General features: G+C 46.1%; 1 protein-coding gene across 1 annotated transcript in view; it reads right to left on the bottom strand.

The window, feature by feature from the left end:
* Positions 1-23953, bottom strand: part of TENM4 (teneurin transmembrane protein 4) — a 396776-nt gene that overhangs the window by 197016 nt on the left and 175807 nt on the right. Inside the window, exon 6 of the mRNA XM_068554555.1 lies at positions 1384-1554. Coding sequence (XP_068410656.1) covers positions 1384-1554 — 171 coding nt within the window. The remainder of the gene's footprint in view (positions 1-1383; positions 1555-23953) is intronic.

Below are 23953 nucleotides of genomic sequence, written 5' to 3'. Positions count from 1 at the left end.
CAGCAAAAGAGTAGGCAGAGGTTCTGATTAGGCTCTTTGGAAATGCCCTCAGTTCCCTTAAAGATGACCATAGGTCAAGAGTGGATTTTGGCCTTCAGGACCGTTCAGAGACCATGAATAGCTACTCTGGCCAAACATATGCTACCCTGTTAACCAAACTTGATTCCTAGAAGGCAAACTCTTGACAGGACAGGGAAGCTCAGAAGCCATGACCCAAAGTTAACTGAGCTAAGAGGAAAGAAGATGTAAGCAGTGAAGATTGGAGGCCACTGTGACCACCTTGCTGACTGAGGTAACACCAGAGAGAGAAAGCAGGCCACAGGAGAAGGGATGGTCGCACTGCCTAGAATGACAGCCAGCCTGGCCCATGAGCTCAGACATCCTTCCTGGTACCAAATTTTGTGGGTCTGCCACTTCTTGGCTGATAGTGAAAGAATTTGTGTTGATGGCATGTTAGAAAGAGCCCTAAGAAATTCAGAACATGGGTCTATGGATGTCCCATTCAAGAATGCCAAACTCCAAATGTCACCACCACTTCCATCATTGAAAGAGAAACATCTGTGTCTCCCTGTACAATGGAATTTCTTATCCACATCTCCTTCAGGGTCTTAGAACCATGAGGTGAGTCAGGTAGGTCAACTTATGGAGACTGCAAGAGCCCTGCAGTCACACAGACCTGGGCTCATGTCCCAAATTCCATTATTTACTGGCTATGTGACTCTGGCCAAGTAACTTAATCAAAGTGATCCTTAGTTTTGGCATCTAAAATGGGTATACGTAATTATACTTACCTCACAGGATCTCTGTGAGGATTAAATGTGAAGTGCTCTTGACAAAAAAGCTTTGAACAAATACTGTACAAACACTAATGATTATTGGTATTGCAGATGAGGAAACTAGGGCTCAGGAAAATTAAGTGACTTGCTCAAGGTCACATGGTTGAAAATGCTAGAACAGCTGAAGTGGTGTTTCCATGAAACCACAAGGTCCAAGGGTACTTCGCTTACAACACACCCTCTACCCACCTTGCCACACCCCACTCCAGGAGACACCCATTCATCCCATGAGGTTGCCTCATCATGATCCCACATAATCCAAGACAGCCGCCCAGCAGCGTGAAAGCCCATGATACTCCCCTCAGGGCATGGGATGGGATGTCGCCTGAGCACCATGAGCCCTGCCCAAGCCCCGCTATGAGCTCACAGTGACAAGGAACTGCGATGAAGACACAGGTGGCCTGGCAGCCGGCGTGGAGTGCAGAGGGATGGAGGAAGCACCAGAGCATGGAGCTGTGGGTCAGGCACATGGCGCGCAGAATGGCGGTCTCCTCGGTTCAAAGGCAGACACAGAGGACTCACGACACGAACAACACAGCAACCCTACCTTCCGTGGCTCCTTTGCCTTTCCTGTCAGGGATCTCTAACCCAGTGCCCCCTGAGGGATACAGGGAGACGTCCGTTGGCACAGGCCAACTGCTGGCTGTGTCCTCCGTGATCTCATACATCTGCCCCTCCATCGGCTGCAGGTGCCAGTTTAGGCCAAACAGGTGCATGGCTGTGGTGAGCAATGAGAAAAGTCATCTTTTTCTGCTGGAGGTGGAAATGGAACTCCCAAGCCAGAGGGGAGGGCAAGTGGGGGTGGGGAACACAGGAAATCAGTTCAGTTCAGTTCAACAAAGAGCCCCTGAAGAGAGCTCTGGCAGTGCTGAGCGCTACACAGGGGACTGGGGCACAGAGATGATCCAGGCACAGACCCTGCCCTCGAGGGCTCACAGTCTAGGGGAGGGGGGAGAGGGGCAGGGATGAGGGAGTTTCAGGAGGTCTTGGCTTTTTTTTTTTTTTTAACATCTTTATTGGAGTATAATTGCTTTACAGTGTTGTGTTAGTTTCTGCTGTATAACAAAGTGAATCAGCTATACATATACATATATCCCCATATCCCCTCCTTCTTGCGTCTCCCTCCCACCCTCCTATCCCACCCATCTAGGCGGTCACAAAGCACCGAGCTGATCTCCTTGTGCTATACAGCTGCTTCCCACTAGCTATCTATTTTACATTTGGTAGTGTATATATGTCCATGCAACTGTCTCACTTTGTCCCAGCTTACCCTCCCCCCTCCCCATGTCCTCAAGTTCATTCTCTACATCTGTGTCTTTATTCCTGTCCTGCCCCTAGGTTCATCAGAACCATTTTTTTTTTTTTTAGACACCATATATATGTGTTAGCATACGGTATTTGTTTTCCTCTTTCTGACTTACTTCACTATGTATGACAGACTCTAGGTCCATCCACCTCACTACAAATAACTCAATTTTGTCTCTTTTTATGGCTGAGTAATATTCCACTGTTTATATGTGCCACATCTTCTTTATCCATTCATCTGTCAGTGGACAGTTAGGTTGCTTCCAAGTCCTGGGTATTGTAAGTAGTGGTCTTGGCCTTTTGATTCAAAAGATAAATAACAATCTAGAGGAAAAACCTGCAATTTGTATCACCAAGGGTTAATTTCCTTAATATAAAAAGAACTCAAATAATAAGCAAAGTCCAGCAAGTCAGTAGGAAAATAGGCATAGGATATGAACAGATAGTTTACAGAATAAGAAATGCAATTGGCTCTTGGTCACGTGAAAAGACTCTAGACATCACCCATAGTAGGAGAAATGTAAGTTAAACTCTGCAATACTGTTTTTCACATAGGGTTTGGCAAAGATTTTAAAAAGGCTGAAAATACACAGTATTGGAAGAGAACAGGAAATAAGCACTCTCACACTTAGCTGGTTTGGTGCGAGCATAAGCTGGTACAAACCCTATGGAGGGCAATTTGACGAAAGCTACCAAATTAAAAATACCCATACCCTTTACTCTGGAACTTAGAGGTTCCAATTCTCCTCCAGATATGTTCATATACATACAAAATGATGTACATACAAGGTTATTCACTACAGTACTGTTAGTAATAGCAAAATATTGGAAACCAGTCCACCAATAAGGGGCTAGATAAATTTTATTTATACAATATACTATGCAACCATAAAAAAGAGTGAGGAAGCTCTTTGTATATATTTTTCTGGAAGGAAAATTGTAACATTCAGAACATTATGTTTGACATACTACATTTAGGTAAAAACATTTCTGCATATGTATAGAATATTTCTGGAAGGATAAGAAAAACACTGATAACAGTGGGTGCATCCTGTGAAGGAAGAGATGGGATTTGCGTTTCACTGTGTGTCTGTTGCACATTTTGATTCTGTGCATTTTTGTGATTTTTGTGCAATGCTGTGATTTTGATTCATGTGCATGCATTTCTGTTTTAAAACTATTTTTGCAAGGTAGCAACTGCTGAATAGTCTTCTGCAACAATCGAGAAGAGACCATAAAACACCAGAGAACGGAGGCTGTCCTTTAAATACACAATGCTTGCGAAGGCTAGGAAGCGTGTTTTCCAGAAAGGTTTGCAATCTAGTACAAAGCGTCGGCTTAAGTCCCGCTGGCGATTCAAGACTTGAGCCTCATCAATGGTCCATACTTACCTCCTCTGGGACGCCTTCCCTGACTCCCCACATACAGAATCGCATACTCCAGTCCCCAACTCCCACAACATCCTCTGTGTAGCACCACTCCTTCGTTCAGCTGATGAACACTTTCTAAAAGCCCGCTCTATGCCAGGACCCGTGGCTGACACTGAGAGCCAGAACTGAATCAGACGCTCCCTGCTTCCATGAGCTCGTAGTCGAGCAGGGGAGACAGACAAGTAACAAAGTGTATTCCGAAGGACTAGAAGGCCCAGAGGAGGCAGTGGCTGACCCGCTAGGAGGGTGACAGGGACACAGGGAAGGATCGACAGAGATATGGAGGCCCATCGTAATTACGTTTACCGAGGACCAACCGCTTGCCGGGCAGTGCCCTGGGTAATTTGTATACATTACCTCTAATCCTCATGCAACCTTGCCAGACCCAATTTATAGATGTGGACATTTAAGTAACTCAGAAGGTTAATTAAAATTATGATAATCATAAAACTGTGATTTCTTGAGTGCTTTCCATGGGCCAGGCATTGTGCTAAGAGCAGTAAATACGTTTCAAAGTTTCTTTGATTCTTGCAACAATCCTAAAAGGTGATAATGCAATTTTGCCGATGAAGAAACTAAGACACAAAGACATCAATTAACACTGGGAAGGTTAAATGGCTAACAAGTGGCAGAGTCTAGACTAGAATCCCTAACTGCTGGAATCCTGAAATCACACACCATCCATCTTTCTGGCTGGAAGGCTCTCCCCACTTCACCATGCTGCTGCTTGCTAGCTTTTTCTAGCAAGGTGGGTGGGAATTATAAAGACATCCCCTTTTACACATCAAGCAACCTCCGAGGCTTTTACATGTCTTTTTAGGCAGCAGTATAGGATTCCGTGAGGTAGACGGAAAGTTGTGTTATTTGGCTGCAGTTTGTGGAAGGGTCACTGGTGGTCTTGAGGGACTGTGTGACTGCCTTCAAGACGCAAAAAAAGTGTGTACAGGGGACCGGAGCACAGCATGTCCTTATGACTCCTGATCCAAACACAAGCCACCGAGGAATACACACAAGTTTGGCTTAATCAGGAGAGCGTACGCTGGTAACAGAAATGCAATCAATCAGACCCTTTGCTTTCTCTTCGGTTACCGTGATGCAGTGGGAAGTGTGCTGGATCAAGGGCAAGAAAACTGGTTTTGAATCCTAACTGCCACTTCCTAGCTACAGTATTCTCATCTGAGAAATGGGGATAAAAATATTTCAAAGAATTATTGTATCATATGTGATAATATATGGCAAAGCACTTTGTAAACTGTACGTCTGTGTGATTACTATATTCTATAACCATTATATTCATACCTTTGATAATACTGATAAAATAGCAGCTAACACTTATACAGCACTTTTCAGGTACCAGACATTAAATGAGGTGCTTTATACTACTCTTGACTGCCTCTGTGTAGCTGTCAATAATAATAACATTAATTTGCCTGTTAGAAGTGAATACGCTGCTACTTCCAAGGCTGAATTAGCTCACGTTTCTGCTTACCTTCTTACTGTTTTAATCTATTTATTGGCAACTCCAAAGGTAATGGAGAAATTGTTTGAATTGAGGACAACTCAGATATATGCAGTTAAACGAGCAGCACTTCTTTCCCCGTTAGAATCAATTATCTCATCTAAGCGCGCAAAAGAGCTGTCTTGTTAAAAGGTCATGAGAATTAACTAATCCCAGAATGAATAGAACTCTCACAGCTTTGTGAAGAGAAACATTTTTGTCAAACCTTTCTCTTACTTTAAACAAGATGCAAAAAGCAAGTTCTTACGGTAAAAAATATGTGGAGGGGGAAGAAAAGCCAGTGGAAAGAGTGTTCCAGGTGAAAATGATTACAGGATCTGGCGTCCAGGGACGTTAATTAGGGCAGTCCACAGCTGGATGGGGGAGGCCGTCGGCCAGAAGCCCAGAGGTGCATGCCGGCACCCCTTCCTCTTCGTCTTGCCCCTCGGCGATCACAAACAGAGGCCCACACAGCTGTGACGCTGGTGGGTCTCTCTGCGACCTGTGGTAGATGTGCTCTTAGAAACCACCTGGGAAGGCCAAGTTCTGGATCCAGCTCTCACTTGGACTCTCAGGAGATTCAGTCCTCCAGAAATAATTCTGGAGGCTGGTGGGTAGGGAAGTGAGTACAGGGCCATCAACATTGGGCTGACAAATGGCCGACTGGAAGGTAGGAGAACCACTGGCTGAAACCACCCCCCCTGGCCAGGCACCACAGTTACCATGTGCATGAGGTATCTTGCAACAGGAGGTCCTCGTAAGGAATGCGAAACTAACAAGCCACCACCAACCGGAAGAATTCGGGAAAGGTCAAAAGGAGAGAGGGGATGCCAGTTCATATGTCCTGCCAACCTCCCAGAATCCTTCTCACTGGAATCCATCTTGGCTGAGTGATGTGCACGCCACCAGGAAGGACCGTGAGTCACAGTGATTGGCTAGAGACAACCTGGAAGCTAATCCCATCACCGTAAAACCCAAGACTGCAAGCCACGTGGCAGAGCAGTCCTCCTGGGTTCCCTTACCCTCCTGCTCTCCGCCCGGGCGCCCCTTCTCAATAAAGTCTCTTGCTTTGTCAGCACATGTGTCTCCTTGGACAATTCATTTCCGAGTATTAGACAAGGGCCCACTCTCGGGCCCTGGAAGGGGTCCCCCTTCCTGCAACAGTAAGATTTAGACAGAGGAGCAGGATGATACGGAGTCAGAGATGTGAAGTTCCACCAGTAATGTTGTCTTAAAGCCAGAATAAAAGGGACCTTTAATCTGTGATCCAGTCTTAAATATAAGTCAGGCTAGGGGCCCCTCAACTCTTTTACTGTATTGTTTGGTGGGTGGTCAGTTTTATAGTTCTGGGTTATGAGTGACAGAAAGAGAAGGAAGGGAAATAGTCCGCTCTGTTCTCCTCTTCCCAAAGGACACAAGGCATACTCGGTCAGAGGCTGTCCAAAGAATACACAAGCTCAGGCAACCATTCGTCTTTGTCCTTGATAATATTCAAAGTAACAACAGTAACTCAAAACCTGGTATAATCTGAGTGCATACTACATGCCAAATTCTTAATTTATATTATTCGATTTAATCCACATGTAAAGATAGGTTGAAAAAACATTATTGGAGAATAGGTACAATGGAACCGAATGGAAATTGAGCTATGGGGATATATTCTGATTTACTCACAGTAAGTTACCTAACACCTTTGAGCTGGTATAAGTTTGAGGCAAGTTTCAAACTCAGGAGCCTGTGTTCCCCAGCCAAGCTTCCTCTTTTACATATTTTCCTTTAAATAGGAGGTAAAATACGGGCAATATAAAGCCACCAGCAAATAAAGGCTGAAGTTAATGTTTGGGGGTCCCAGTGGTGATAATAAATAGTTCTTACCCCACAGCAACCCTCATTTAAAGCTGTAGATAGCAGTAGGTGCATGCTATCCAGATGACTTGGAAATAACAGTCATGGATCCAAAAAAGCTAAATAATATAAATGGTCCTCTCCAGCCTGCTTTAAGACCAGACCACTGAAATAATATAAATTATAATGATCGTAATCCCTCCTTCCAGAGGAATTAATAGTTAAGCACCAATGTACATCACAGGATTATATAAATTACACCCCACAGTATGTATTTATAACTGTGCAAAACTCTCCCAAGTACATTGAAAGTGACCTAAATAAGAAACTTGATACCGGCGTCCCCTTTAAACTAGTTTGTAATTCAGTGAAAAGGTGAAAAGATGCTAAAGAGTTGAGAAGAAGGCTGTGGAAAGGTAGCGAGTTCACAGGATCACCCACGTTGAAAGGTTAATGATTTCTAAAAGCCAAGAGCTAGGGTGGGGGGAGTTGCTTACTCCCTCAGATCTGGTCAATCTGATCCCAGGGCTGACATTTTCCAGTCGCCTTTTCCTGCCCAGCGAGACATGAGAGAGGGCTGGGAAAGTGCAAGCTCCATCTTGACATTTTTAAGAAAAATGCTCAGTAGATGTTCAGACGTTGAAGGCTCCCCCCAGCACCCAGCCAGCAGGAGGCAATTAACAAAGTCATTATGCAGAAGTCACCGAAGTAAGTATAGGAGAGTTTCCACTGTCACATGCATGCTTCCCTTCCAAAAATAGAATGCACGAACCCAGTTGCATCTGTAAATCAGCAGCTCTAGGTAGTGACTAGAGATGGTTATAACTTCAAGAAACTGTTGATTCAAGCAGCATTCTTGGTTTCAAAAGGCAGCAGAAACCAACCCAGCTGCGTGGCTACCTACTTTTCTGTTTTACATTACTAATGCTCAGTTGTTTGTTTGTTTGTTCTTAACTAGCATCATTTCTGTAAAGTATAACTCATTGGAGTTCTCTGACTTATGATCCTCTAATGTAGAAAGCAAAAAACAAAAAGGCAAAACAATAACAACAGCAAAACGACAGAGCTTCATTCCCCAAGTTCTTCTCCTGGTTTTGCAACAAAGCCACAACATTCAAAAGTTTCAAACCTAGAAGCCATATACACAGAGATGTACACTGCAGTGTACTAGTAAAAAAATCAGAAGCAACCCAGATGTCTTAAAATAGGAAAACAACTTAGCTAAACTATGATACAAGTACTGGATGGAATACCAGGTATACATACGAAAAAAAATCTAGAAAGAGATAAGTAAAAATGACATCAAGCTTTGAATTATAGTGGTAGGATGACTAATTTTCTTCACTAGTTTCCAAACTCATTTCCATGCTGTTTACATTAAAAAGGAGGTTCTACAACTTAGTCTTAGGCGCAAGAGGTAAAGAAGTGGGGAGATCCTGATTTTGCGCATATGCCACGTGTCAGACACTTAGGCAAGGGGAATTACATACATTATTTCATTCAGACCTTACATAAACCTTGAGAAAATCATTAGTATTCCCATTTTACAGACGAAGAAAGTGGAGGCTCAGAGAGGCTGCATAACCTGCCCAAAAATACTTCCCAAGATACTTCCCAGATGGGAAGTGATGAAGTCACTTTTGAACCCAGGTCTGACTGGTCCCAAAGTCCAGGCTCACCTCTAGACTGTTGATGAATTACAATGCCTGAAATTAAATTAAAATTAAGATAATTTTAAGGCAAGGCCTCTGCTGACAGTATAGCCAGGTTTTCTCTTTTGAGATAGTCTGTTAAAGGACCTTCATCTTAGGGATAAAGCATGGGGTCCCCACCTGTTTACATCCTGACCACGGTAGACAGGGTTGACCCCCAAAAGCAAAACCATGTAAATGCAAGTAAGTGACTTCGGTAGAGTCAGTCCTCAAGTTTGGGTCTATCTGGAGCGTTCAGAGGCACATCATTTACTAGGTTCCTGAATCTGGGTAAATGACCTAGCCTCTCTGAGTCTCAGTTTCTTCATCTGTAAAATAGATAGTAATATTTACCTCAAAGGATTAAATGAAATAATGCATGTCATGTGCTTAGAACTGTGCCTGGCACATAGTAGGAGCAAAATAAATGGTAGCTGTCATCATCCTTGTCATTTTGCTCTGCTGATTTTCCTAATTCCCAGATCCCCTGAAAGATTTATTTAAGCCAGCTCTGTTCCATCACCTTTCCTTCTCTCCACATATTGCCCCTAATTTCCCTCCCATGCCAACTGCAAATTTCTTTGAGCTGAGGGCGCTCTCCCTACCCTGCTCCCATCAGCTGACAGACTTTGGGCACAGGAACTAGAGATATCTGTCCAGCGGATAAAACAGTTTTTAAAAGTGGAATCGCTATAAAGCAGCCTGACAGGATCCCACTGCTGACTACGTGGGGCTAATTTTAAATCAAGTAAATATATTGCCTTTCTTCCTATCTCTGGATAAACCTGACGGCAACAATCAGGGTTACTGTCTCTCACCCCCAAATTAATTGTTTTCTGGAGAGTGGACTCTGGCACAGTTAATCATTTTTCTGCACCATGCAATGCTGTGGGGAAAGGAGGCCTTTCAGCAAGGATTCACTGGCACGTGCTCAATAGTTCTGGAAAACAAGGTGGGGTGTGGGGATGGGCATGAGAGAAGGGGAGACACAGGCACGCCCGCCGTCAATGTGGAGGAGAAAGGTCAGTGTAAGTGGAGGGCACTGAAAACTGGTGACACGGCAAGTTGTAGGGGGACCAGGGCTGGAATCTAATTTGTGCAGAATGGAGTGAACGGCTATTACTGCAGTAATGGAATAAGAAAACTCTCTTTTCTGGGCCCCTTTCACCTGACGGGCTCCACTAAGCCTTCTTCTGTGCATGACTAGCTTAGGGGTTGGCCACCTTGGACTGACCTCAGCCCAGTAATGTGACCTCTCCCTGCCCTATTCCCAACATAGTGCTGGTGCCAGACACAGGAAAATGGGAGGCACGAAGTACAGTGGTTACGAGCACGGCCATTGCAGCCAGACAGCCCCGCGTTCCTGTTCTGGTTTTCACGTTTATAGTTATGTGACTTTGTTCCTGTTATTTAAATCTTTTGACTCCCAGCTTCCTCATCTATAAAATGGTGACAATAATACCTAGCTCCAAAGAATGGCTGTGAAGGTGAAAGGAAAGAATATATTTTATGAGCTTATTATGCTGCTTGGTATTTACTCAAATTTACTACCAGAGGGTAGCCTTCTACATTGGTATCATCATCATCATTTGCAGTGTATATTAAAGTTTTCACTGAGAAAGTGACGTACGGAGATTTCTTGAGGGAGTTGAGAAGTCTGAGTTTTTGCTCTGGTGCTGGGGGGATGTCGCTATGACTGAACCTGCCCCCCACTCACCGGGCAGATGAGACTCAGGCTTGACGGGGGCACTTGGGGCAGAGCCTGGAACTGCGCTGAGCCCAAGTCACCCGGATTTAGTTCTGAGTTCTTTCTGCTAAATGACCCCGTCACTAAGTCGCAGCAGAAAATCCTGTAAGAACAGGAAAGGCCCCTTCATGGCTTGTTCTTCCGTCAGGCACTGCACTCCCAGACTAAAGGAGTCATCTTCTTGAGCCTAAAGTAAAGGGAATGAGCCCACGGGGCAGGTGATATCAGGCCGCCAGCAGGCCCTCCCTTAGGGCAGGGATCCTTTCTCTCATCTCCATCCCCCAGCACCTGGCCCACAGGAGAGAAGAAGAAAAAGAGCAAAGGAAGGAGACAGACATAATTAGGATGATTATCAAAACAGTAACAGTTCCCACTTATTAAAAATTGTACCATGTGCACGACACAGTGCTGGAGGATGAACATTCATTATGTCATTTAATCTCACAGCTTTTTAAGGAAGACAGTATCTCCATTTTATGGATTAGGACCTCAAAACATAGTGACAAAGTAGATATTATTAACCTGATTTTGGATCTTTAGAAAACCAAGGCCCCAGAACAGTCCATCATTGCACCATTCATCATGGCAGCACCAAGATCCAAACCCAGGTCCGGGTCACTCCACACCTTGAACTCTTCGCAGACTGCTGTCAGAGCCCAGGGCAGGCTTCCATGCCATCCTGATCAGAACAACATGCAGCTTCTGATCAAATCACTGCTGACAGAGCAGTCAAGGAAGTGACTCCACGCAGTGGAAGACCCACCACCTGCCCTTCATATTCAAAGCCTCGTTAAGGATCCAGGGAGCAAAATCACCCCAGGGTCGCCAGCCTGTTCAACTGCTCTGCTGGGGTGCGCAGCCAGCCCTGCCCCGGCAGAAACATGTCAGCGGGGGAAAGCTGGGAAAGTTGCCTGTCATTTCCCGAGAGGGGGCGGAACGCTGGCCTAGAGCTCTGCTGGGTTTCCTTTCTTTGTGGTGCTTGCACCCAAGTGCCAAGACTATTCACAAGGCTATCTAAAGCATTTCTATAAAAAGGTGTCTCAACTTAGCCAAGGACCAGCCTCTCATGTGTGAGGCCCTGTCCCCTCCTTCCTGTACCAACCATCAAATGGGGCTGAAGGAAACACGGGTTTGGTTCATGCTTGGGAGCTCCAGAAGGAGAAAGTGCCTGTTGCTAGGTTCCATTTCCATAGCTACTAGAAAACGTCCTGTTGCAAGGCTCTGTGAGGCACCCTCCCATTGCCTGATTTCCTTTGGCATATCAACCACGTAACTGGGTTGTTTTTTTCTTTTTCAATGATCAAAGTCAATTAGGAGGTGGTCCCCACTGCACCTCTAAATGGAGTTTTAATTTGTGTGTATATTATTAGGATAGGCCTTTTCCCTCTGGAACAGTCACTTCAGCGGGAAGAATGTGGGTGGACAGCTTAAGACAGAGTCTGCCACCGAGATTTGTAACTAGCGATGATATTTCTTTATAATGAGAAGCATTTTGAAAGAGCATTTTAAACTCTCACAGAACAGAGTGTGTGATGTCCCTCCTTTAGTCTCCACAGCTTCCCAGCCTCCTGCCCACTGGAGCGTTTTCTAGCTCTTTGGGATCATACTACGTTTTCTTGCCTCTCTGCCCTGTCTGTGCACAGAGCCAGGCACGCAATACACACGAGTCCTCTGATATGCAGGGACCCCTGGTTTGGCTCAGTCCTTAGATTAAGAAGTTTAAAGCAGCACAGAGTTCCAGGCACCATGATGATGATGATGATGATGGTGATGATGGTGATGGTGATGGGGATGGTGATGGGGATGGGGATGATGATGAATGTGGTGGTGATAACAGCCACTGTTATTAATAGTACCAAGCACTGGGGCTTCCCTGGTGGCGCAGTGGTTGAGAATCTGCCTGCCAATGCAGGGGACACGGGTTCGAGCCCTGGTCTGGGAGGATCCCACATGCCGCGGAGCAACTGGGCCCGTGAGCCACAACTACTGAGACTGCGCGTCTGGAGCCTGTGCTCCACAACAAGAGAGGCCACGATAGTGAGAGGCCCGCGCACCGCGATGAAGAGTGGCCCCCACTCACCGCAGCTAGAGAAAGCCCTGGCACAGAAACGAAGACCCAACACAACCAAAAATAAATAAATAAATAAATAAATAAATTAAAAAAAAAATAGTACCAAGCACTGTGCTTAGTGCTTGATAAACACACTATCACTTAATCCTTGCAAAGCCCTAGGAGGTAGGTACTATTATTATCCTCATTTGGAAGATGAGGAAACTAAGGCTCCAAGAGGTTCAACAACTTGCCCAAGATCACACATTTAATAAGAGGCAGAGGGTCACTTCAGATCTGAGCCAAATCCAGATTGCACAGAATCTGTCCCTAACCCCTATACACGCTGCCTTTCTGATTAGATGTAAAACTGTGGAAATGACAGAAATGGAGAATACAAAAGGAAATCTCTTAATTATATGGCCCTGTCTTACTGCTCAAAGTTTGTTGGTGATATTTTCCTGAGGATAGAAACTTGAGCATTTGAAACACTTGTTGAGCACAGTACCTGACGTTCCTCGTTGCTTCTCCCTGCCCAGGAATCTCTGTCTGTGTGGGTTTCTCCTGTCCCTTGAACACACAGCCTCCAGGCTTCGTTGATGTAATGTCTCTACGTGGAACGGCCACCGCCTTTCCTATTTTTAAAATCATTCTCCCATCCTTCAAGGCCTACTTCAAACCTTAACTCTTCTGTGAGGATTTCCACCATTGCCCCAAGCCAGAAATGCCGTCTGCTCTCCCCTCCCCAGCCCCGGCTCCTGACCATTACTTCAGCACCTGTCCCATGCACACTGCCCCGACAGTCCACATCCAGGTGCTTCCCAACCGTCCCTTGCTGGCTCTGTTGTCCACCTATGTACCCAGCGGAGCAGATCTGCAGAGACAGCTGGACTCCCAGCTCTGGCCCCCCAGCTCTGGCCCCCCAGCTCTGGCCCTTACCAGCTATGCATCTGCAAATAAGTCACCTAACCACTCTGACCCTCAGTTTTTTCATCTGTAGAAAGGGAAAGAATACAAAACCATCTCCCAGGTTCTTATAAGGATTAAATTTAAGGAAAGTCCTTTTGAAGTGTATTGAAAATATAAGACGACATTATTATGTTGCTTAAAAGTTAATCAGGGGCTTCCCTGGTGGTGCAGTGGCTGAGAATCTGCCTGTCAATGCAGGGGACACGGGTTCGAGCCCTGGTCTGGGAAGCTCCCACATGTCGCAGAGCAACTAGGCCCGTGAGCCACAACTACTAAGCCTGTGCGTCTGGAGCCTGTGCTCCGCAACAAGAGAGGCCGCGATGGTGAGAGGCCCACGCACCGCGATGAAGAGTGGCCCCCACTTGCTGCAACTAGAGAAAGCCCTGGCACAGAAACGAAGACCCAACACAGCACATACATACATACATACATACATACATACATACATACATAAATTAATAAATAAAATTTAAAAAAAAGTTAATCAATGAAAGAAAGAACACCCAAAGTTTAATACACAGACTAATGCAAAGATTTACATGTGAAACTTCCTACACAGCCCCAGACCGATACCATTAGGGGTAATCACAGTACAATTTAATGGACTTAATGCTCTACAGAAAGGTGAGGAGGCATAAACAAGCAAAAGAAGAGTTTCCAGTTTTCAGGTAAAGAAAAATGCTACCTCTCCTAAAATTCTCATTTAATCTTCGTTACTCCCAACTCCATCTCCTCTCAAATACCTTTTTTTTGCCTGCATACTGGGTGGTGTCATGTGTGTACTCACACACAGAGACTCATACACTGAGACACACATAGGAGTCCAATGAGTCTGTCCTGCTGTAGAATTCTACAGATGGCCTGAGTGGTAAAATTTAGGACAATGTGATGAAATGCAGGCCACAGCTCAATTAATGATACTGGCATTTTTTCTCTTCCCCCACTGGAGGCTGTGAACAAAATCCTAACTTCAGGCTCAAAGGCGCAATAAATCTAGCTGTTTGCCACACACCAGCAGGAAAGGCTCCCTCCAAAATGAAATGTTACACTGGTGACAATCTAATGCCACAGCACATGAAGCCTGGAGAACAGGTGAATCAGATAACACGAAGGGCTAGTGCTCAATAAGCGATGTGTATCGAGGTCCCCTGATGACATCTGGGCCTCCTTTGCTCTCCAATCCTGAAACACTCTGGGTGCAGACCACATCTCCACTCAATGCCACATAGGTACGTAGCAATCCTGGCACAGTGCCCGGCCCAGGGCAGGTGGATGCTAATTTTTCTTCCTTAAGAAAATAAGGTAGTTTCTCTCTTTAGTAAGGAGCTCTGTGCATCCTCTCAGCAGTTCAGATCAGGTGAACCGTCCCAGCCCCGCTCTAGCCCCACTCTAGCCCCGCTCCAGCCCTACTCTAGCCCCGCTCCAGCCCCGCTCCAGCCCCACTCCAGCTATGGGAATCGTAGAGCACAGTGGGAAGAGGGCAGGCTCTGGGGGCAAATCCTGGCTCTCACACTCACTAGTGACGTGGCCTTGAACAACTGACTTAATTTCCTCAGGTCTCAGTTTCTCATCTATGAAATGGAAATAAAAATAGAATGGTACCTAGCACATGGCTGGTACTTGACAAATATTTGTTGGATAGGTAGGATTGTTAAGAAGATTAAATGAGAAATATATACAACACTCAGAACATGCCTGGAACATGGTTAGCTCTCAACACATGTGAGCTGCCACCTCTGTTAGATCAGGGTAGGTTGTGGGAGGGAAGCTGGGAGCAGGGGCAGAAGAAAGCCCCAGACAGGATGGCAAAGCACCCCCTTGTTTGCTCTGAGCCTTGGGTATGGAGCACAGCGGCAGAGAAAGACATCAGAGGAGGGCTCTGAGAGCTGGCGTGGTCTACATAAGGAACATAGGACTTGGAATCAGAAAATCTGGTTTCTAGGCCCAGCTCTATTACTTACCAGTCGTTCCAGGTAAACAAGTAATTTAACTGCAGCAGGCCCAGTTTCCACATCTGGGGCTTGCAGCTAATAATCCTACACAGTGCAGAGACTGCTGGAGAGGACTGATGGGTCTGACAGGCCTCACATGAAGGCAAGGGATTTATTATGCATCTGCCCAGTGGAGCCTCTGTTCTAAGGGGGAAGGCAGCCAGCGTCCTCCTGCAGTGCCTGTGGTTTCTGTAGTTCTACATTCAAGAGCCTTCAGTAAAAGAGAGACTGAGGCCCACAACAGGTCCGATGCACAAATGGATATTTTAATGCACAGTCTTCTGACACACGTGCCAAAAAAATAGCCAACATTTCTATCTATTATCCTTTGCCTTTGTTTAGACTGTTCCATCTTCCAGAAAACCATTCCTAGCTTCTCTTTTAATATCTTACTTGATTTACAAGGCTCAATGCCTTGGGGAAATTTACCTGATCTTCCTGGTTAGAATGAATTGCTCTCTCCTTCAGGCTCCCACAGGGGTAAAGTTCAAACTCCAGTAACATGCTTTTATCATCTGTCTACTATTGCCTTGGGCTCCTTACACATCTGGCTGTCTATGAAACCATGGAGGACTCAAAGCAGTGATGCTAGCTTACCTGGCTTTGTCTGTCCCTGTAGCCCGGGACACAACCCAGCAGACAGGCTCAGTGAATGCTCCCCAGTGTCTCAAACCTGAGCTTGGGGAAGCTCCCTCTACTTCATCCCAGATTACCTGAAATCCCTGCATCTGCAGACGGCCCTTGGCTGCTGAATCTTGGTTTCAAATCTCATGGGTGATCCAGCTGCCCGGAAGGGTGAGATCTGTATTTCCTCAGCACCCACCATGGACCAGTCACCGAACTGGACCCTTTGCAGATGTTCTGTCACTTAAACACCTCTTGGATATTAATGGACAAAATTATCCATGAGGAAACCAAGATGCAGAGAGATGGAAAAACCTGTGTGAGCACGGCTGGAGGGTGAAGTCTGTGCTTTTGCTATTAGACTGTACTGCTGTCTTTAGGAGGATGAAGGCTTTTAGTTGTGGTTTTGTTGTTTTACTGATAGAAGGAAAAAAATACTGTGTTTTTTTACTGCCATCTCACTTCCTCTCCCCTTTCCCGCCCCTCCCTTTTTTTTCCCCCTGAAATGAAGAGCCGCTTGGCTGGGCTTCCTCACCTCTGTCCCTAGCCTGCAGCACGAAGCACAGCCCTGACTGTACGGACCTCCTCTCCGCAAGCTAGGTATTTACGACAGTGAGAAAACAGCCATCAGGGAGACCACTCTCACTTTCTCTCTGCATCTAAGTGCAATTAAATTATGTTATTTCACAGTAATTAGTTCGGAATAAAAACAAGGACTTGGGGACATGTTCTTGTCAAGGATGCTAAAAATCTGTAAAATCGATTCCTTTTCCACACTCCCGGGGTGCAGCTGGGGAAGGAGCACCCCGGCCACATAGCTGGGGCTACTCCCTGACCAACCACAGCTATGCTGCCTCTTTGGGGGTCTTGAAACTACCCACAGGACAAGGCCCCCCGAGTCCTGGGACAGTGTGTTGTCTCTGGAGCTGCCGCCATTGTTATAAAAAATGAATATACTAGGGGGCTTCCCTGGTGGCGCAGTGGTTGAGAGTCTGCCTGACGATGCAGGGGACAAGGGTTCGAGCCCTGGTCTGGGAAGATCCCACATGCCGCAGAGCAGCTGGGCCCGTAAGCCACAACTACTGAGCCTGCACGTCTGGAGCCTGTGCTCCGTAACAAGAGAGGCCGTGACGGTGAGAGGCCCGCGTACCGCGATGAAGAGTGGCCCCCGCTTGCCGCAACTAGAGAAAGCCCTCGCACAGAAACGAAGACCCAACAGAGCCATAAATAAATAAAGATATAAAGAAAAAAAGAAGTGTCCAAAAGATCTCTTCCTTTAAAAAAAAAAAATGAATATACTAATAAACTCGGGTCCTTTCTTTTTTGAGGCATTTCCAAACTCGGGACGGCTTGGCCCTCAAATTCAACACAACTTGTTTGCTAGGGGGAGGGGAAGACAGATGTCATTCACTAATGGCTCTTATTAGAAAGAACTAGGTGCCCGATTGTCATTGCATCCCCAGAGCAGCCTATTACCTGCTTTCACAGAAGAGGAAACCGAGGCTCAGAGAGGGCAAGGTTCTCGCTTCAAGTCTCACAGGTGTAAGCAACAGACAAGGTCTGTGCCCTACACTGACTACATTTTGGAAGCCACCTCTGGTATTCTCTCCCCTTAGTTTCCAGTAACCATTTTCACTCTCACATGATCTCCCTGCCCCTAGACTTTTCGCCTCTGTTCCCTGTAAGAACCTAAGCTTCTCTGCTTACCATTTTCTTTCCCCCTGCTCCATGCCTTGCAATATCAGTTAGCTTCTGGTCCTGACATCCCTCCTTTCTCTCCTTCAACAAACTGCGGCTGAACGCAGGCTACATCCTGCCACACCCTGGTACGAGAAGCTGTGGCTATAGCACTGGGCAAGACAGAAATTGCTTCCACCCCCATGGAGCTTACAGTCTGACAGTGGAGACAGAGCTGAGCGAATCCAAGACATAGTCCGCAGCTGCAATGACCTTGAGACCCCTGAGCACTAGAAGAGCATATGACTGGGTTCCTGGCTTACGGCGAGGGGGTCAGAGGAGCTTCGCTGAGGAAGGCACGTGTGAGCTAGGCTCTCGAGAGGGAACTGACTGGGAGGAGGCATGTGGTTCCCTCCAGGAATGAAGATCCCTTTACCTCTCTGGGTCTCGGGGCCACTTGTAACCTCCCCTGGCCCCCACTCATTAAACCAGCTGACCCACCAAGATCAGACACAAAGCTGCACGCTAACAGCACTGTGGGGAAACTGGACACGTAGCTGGGAACCCGGGGATTCAGCCCTTTCCTTCTGAGGAGCCCCTAGCAAGCAGTGAGTCACAAGAGCTTTAAACTGTCCATATCTTGTGACCACCCCCCCAAAAAAAATCCTGCTCAGGGGGACACACCCTCCCCAAAGTAAGTGAAAGAAGAAAACAGAAGAGGTTTTCTTTCATTCTGGTTACAGAAGTCCTATATATAATAGCAAACAGTTGGAAACAAAGGAATACAATGATATAGTAATGGCACAAATATGATAGAGGTATTAAACTTGACAAGAATGAGAATTTTGTGTCAATACTTAAAAATATGTGTACGAAAAGATGGTCCACGAAAAAGGCAGAAGAACATACACATGCTGACTACATGGAGGGTTTTGGCTGTGATCCTCCAAGGAGGTCAAGTGTAACACACAGAGAACCCTAGAATGTTTCAGTTGTTTGCCCTCATATCTTAAATTCTAAACCATATCTTTAAATTTTCTCAAAAACACTTTGATGCCTTAAAGTTTGAAGGTTATTGTAGGTAACACCTGATTTTGAATCCAGTAAATAAATCACTTCTTTACTACACATCTCAGAAACGGTACCAAAAACTACCGATATGTGGAATGGATGAGTGGTGGCCTGAGGCTGAGGATGAGGAAGACAGGACTGATTAAAAAAAAACGGGGGACTTCCCTGGTGGCGCAGTGGTTGAGAATCTGCCTGCCAATGCAGGGGACATGGGTTCGAGCCCTGGTCTGGGAAGATCCCACATGCCACGGAGCAACTAGGCCTGTGAGCCACAACTACTGAGCCTGCGCGTCTGGAGCCTGTGCTCCGCAACAAGAGAGGCCGCGACAGTGAGAGGCCCTCGCACCGCGATGAAGAGTGGCCTCCGCTTGCCCCAACTAGAGGAAGCCCTCGCACAGAAATGAAGACCCAACGCAGCCATAAATAAATAAATAAATAAATAAATTAAAAATTAAAAAACAAAAACGGAACTTTTGGGGTGATAGAAGTGTTCTGTGTTTTGATGGTAGTGATGGTCACACAACTCTGTTTGTCAGAATTCATAGAACGGTACAACTAAAGAGTGTTAAACTTCCGTATGAAAATTATATCTCAATAAATCTGCTTTTAAATACAAGCAGTCGGGGCCTGCTGGCTGAGTAGGTGTACAGGTGAGGGAGACACGCCTGAGTGTGGTATGGGTCTCAATCCTTGTCTTGGGCCCTGAACACTGCTAGGACAAGAACTAAGAAGAGTGGGGATACTGATGCTATCCATCTGCCCTCCAGATCCACCCCATCCTTCTCGACCCTGCTCTGTGCCCGGGGAGGCTGATCCATATGGTCTGGACCAATGGGTCTGCTTGGGCTCTGGCTCTTGGTTGGGTTCGGTTACCAATGGGAGGAGATCGGAGGGTGGGGAGAGCACGAGGTCTGCAAGATGGACAATCTTCTCTCATGCTGAGATGAAGCATGCTGAATGACTTCATCATTTCAGCTAGCCTTTTGTTTACTCCTGTTTTACAGGTTCAGAAACTCATCCGAAGAAGATTAAGTCCTCGTATGGGTGGCACAGATAGGAATGGCAGAAGGACGATGAGGACAAGACCCCCTGGTCTGTGGAGCTGGGGCACTTAAGAGTCGCCCCTCTCACTGCAGACACCCCTCTCAAGCAGCCCACTCCAGACAGGCGGCTGTCTTGTGAGGGAAGTCTTCTCCCAGAGCCAGAATCGGCCTTCCCATCATTTTCAGCCAGAGGGCCTTGTTCTGCCCTCGGCAATCTCACAGAGCAAGTCTGCCCCCTCCTCCGCGTGGTGGTGTTTCAGACCACTGCAGGGGGCCATGCTAGCCTCCTCAAGTCCTCCTTTTGGGGGGCTGAAGGGTATTTGTCTGGGGTCTGTCATAAAGAGAACAATCTATATATATCTTGCTATTAGCAATTCCCACAGAGCAGCATGAAGGAATCAGTCTTGGAGAGAAAGCCTTTAATACAGGATCCTGTATCTTTATCACTTTTTTCTCCTCCTAAAAGATCAAGTTCAATCATCTCCGTTTCCCATTCTTTGGGCTATAAAGCTAAATCTATGGCTTCTGTCCAAAGGGCCTGATGTGAAGTCGAAGAAAAAGGGAAGAAAATGAGTCTTATTGCTCACTAATAACACCCAGGCCCAGAGTGCAACGGGCCTGGGCTTAGGAAGCAAATGGCATCTGAGATCCTGATATTGCATGAGCTGAACCAGATGGGGATAACTGCGGGGCAGCAGCGGGTACAGTCACCCTGGCCTCTATTTCTAATCCTTTCTCTACTCATTTCATGTCCATTTCCCCTGTACCTGAACCCCAGGACATAAAATGCACATTTCTGCCACCATGCTTGTGCCCACACTATTCTGCCTAGAAAACCCTGGGCAGATTTTACCGTCTTGCAAGGTGTTTTATTCAACCACATCTTACTGAGCACGGCTACCGTGGGGCAGGCTGAGTATCAGGGGCTGAGTATGCAGCAGAGAATAAGACATTAGGAGATAGAAGACCACACTCCCAAAGAGGAGGGAAGCCTAAGATCCCTTCTGCCTGGATTGCTGCTGTGCTGAAGTCACGTGTGCATGTGTGCATGGTCCATGTCAGGGATCTTGAGGGAGCCTGCACAAGTCTGTGCAAGTCACATTGAGTGCCCAAGTCCACCTCTGTCAACATTGCCCAGATGACTTCAAGAGCTGGATGACCCAGGCTCTTCCAGACCACGAACTGCAATAATTCCAACCAGCAATGCTCTCTGAAAGCTGCCTTTTGAGAAGAGGCAATTAAGCGTCACAACATTCTCACTTATAAATTAAACTCATACCACTTCGAGCAAGGGTTCTGATTTTTTTTTCCAGTCCACAATCAGCTGCTGGTGGAGGTGAAAAATGTTACCTAGTTTAAAAAATGAGTCCCTTATGGCTATGGAGCATGTTGGAAAGTTCCCCTGCAGTTACCCAGAGGCTGCTGCAGACCACACTTGGGACTCCACCCTCAATGTCCTGGTTCAATTTCCTATGGGCATCGCTCTACAGATGGGGAAGGACCTAAGAGGATCACTTACTCCCACGCCATCCTGGCCTGAGATACTGAGGTCCATGACAACGATCTCCCAAGGCCACCAGCAAGGGACTCCTCCTTGGTCACGTGTCTTGTGTTTTTTCAGCTTCGTCTCTTTTAACCTGTACAACAGCCTCAAGAAGGAAGTATTCTTCTTCTTCCCGCTTTGCAGATAAGGAAACCAAAGCTCAAAAGGGTCACACAGGTGGAGAGTGGCAGAGCTGAGATTTCCACTGAATCCTGTCTTCTGATCAGAACACCGTGCTGCCTTAGAGAAATCATAGAGGATGAGGCCCCGCCCTCCAGGGGGGACCTGGACCTGACAATGAAAGAAATAGCTCCCAGGCACTCTCGGGTCTCTGTTTAAATGTAAAGCTCTTCCTGGTTTTTGTACTGTTAACAAGCCTTTTTGGTCTCCTATTCCAAAGGCCTATCTGGCTAGACAGGTGCTTGAAAAGTCCTCAAGATACACCTCCGCGCTCTTCTGCAGTACTCAGTGTCTGCTTTTTACATAGGGATTCAGAACACGAGGGAAGCTGTCAGTTTTCTCTGGATAGAGGCAACTGGCAGTGAAGCAAAAGTCAACTTTTTTGTCCTAGTTAAAGAAATGACGCGAGTTGTTTTTTGGGTAATGATTCTCCTTGCAGCCGCTTCCCTGGAACAGTGAGACATCCCTACAAATGCTTTCTGACAGGGCCCCGTGATTGTTCTGTCAGCTGCCCTCGTGACTAACGCAGGCTGGGAAGCCCGCAGGCACTGCCATGAAACAACACTGGCCCAAGTTCTCACTCAAGACTTAACTCTTTTCCATGGGATGCTAATAGTACTAATAATACTGTTAATAACCACAATAGTATCAAACTTTTACTGAGAGCCAACTCTGTGCCAGGCAATGGGATAGGTGCTTTATGCAAATTATCTTACTGGAACGTCACAAAACCCTGTGAAACGGCCACTATTATTATCCTCATTTTACAGATGGGTAAACTGAGGCTGAGAGCGGTTAAATAAACTTGCCTAAGGTCACAAAGCATGTAAGCAGCAGAGCTGAGATTTGAAAGCAGGCAGCCTTATTTCAGAACCCACGCTCTCAACCATGATGCTACCCTCAGTTTCCTCGCCTGTAAAATGGGCCTGATCATTCCAGCCACATCCATTATAAGAACCATAAGGAAAGTGGAAACTGAAGTTCAGAGAAGTTAAGCAACTTGCTCAAGTTTACATAGCCAGCAAGGGATGGAGCCAGGGCCTGAATGGGGTCTTTTGATCCTCCATTATCTGACCTACAGTGTAGAGTGGCTGAGAGTATGGCCTTTGAAATCCTGTTATTCACTTGTTGTGTGACCCTGGCAAGTTGTTAACTTCTCTGAGCTTTAGTTTCCTCTTCCAGGAAATACAGAACAGCTACGAGTGTTCAGAGAGATGATACGTGTATAGTAATGGCTTGGATCGACGCTAGGTACATAGTAAAAATTTAGAATACCAGATACAAGGAGGGAAAGTTACAGTATAAGGCTTAAGACTGTGAACTCAAAAGAGAAAAAAAAGTTAAAAGCATCAGCTCAAGAGGCTGAGTGCACAGTCCTGCCATTTACTGTATGACAGTGGGTGAGTTACTTAAGCTCACTGGGTCTCCATGTCCTCATCTGTAAACTGGGGATAATAACCCATAGAGTTACTGGGAGATTTCAATGAGAAAACACAAGCAAAGTGCTTGGAACAGTCAGGGCCATGTCGACAGGGCACAATCAAAGCAAACTGCTCTGATTATTAATGATAAAAAGTGACCCCTGTTATTTCTACTACTCTAAACCACACTGCTTTTTTGGGTGAAAGTGTTTTTAAAACAATTAAATGTTATCAAATAAAGCATTATGGCCATGGCTGCACAAGTTTCATGGTTTGACTTACAACTAACCTTCCTCTCACATCATTCTCTCCCCATTTTGTTCTGCAAACAGATTTCTTTTCTTCGGAAAAGCAGAGGCAGGGTATTCAAATGGAGACTAAAAGGACCTGAAAACCTTCATAGGGAGAGTGGGTGACTAAAGCAAGGAACTCACCCCAATGGCGGCCTCTCTGAATGGGTGTCCTTTAGAGGCAAATATACACATCATCTCTCGGAAGAGGTCTCCCAGGCTCAGTGAGGGTCCTCCCTAGATTCCCAGCCCAGGCCAGAGCAACCCGTAACACCCCAGGGGACGAGGAGACGGCCCAAAGGCAAGGCCCTGGGTCCTGCAGCCTTTGTGGGTGGTAAGTGCTGACTCCAATTTCTCTATCTTCCTATGAAAATAACTGCACACGTCTCTACAAATGAAGGGCCACTGGTTGCTTGTTTTCCCAATAAACTTTCCAACCAAGAAACTGAATGTCAAGTGGATCTGTCAGAGTTCTGTCCAGACACGGCAGCCCTGAGCAGACACCAGAGAAAGAACAAGTCTTTCCCGCCCTCTGTTTTCCACTCCCTCTCTGTTGGTGAAGCGATGCAATTCTTATCTGGAACTTGACAGGATGTAGAAAATAATTACAAATGAAAAGGTTATTCATAATTTTTAAATGAGTTAATTAGTAAACCCAGTCAGACTTGCTCATTACAGTAATTAATAATTGATTACCCTTGAAATTAAACACAATTTTTCATCAAAAATCTAATTAAATATC

This window comes from Eschrichtius robustus, chromosome 11, assembly GCF_028021215.1.
Source record: "Eschrichtius robustus isolate mEscRob2 chromosome 11, mEscRob2.pri, whole genome shotgun sequence".
Taxonomy (NCBI): Eukaryota; Metazoa; Chordata; class Mammalia; order Artiodactyla; family Eschrichtiidae; genus Eschrichtius; species Eschrichtius robustus.
This window is presented reverse-complemented; position numbering and strand designations above follow the sequence as displayed.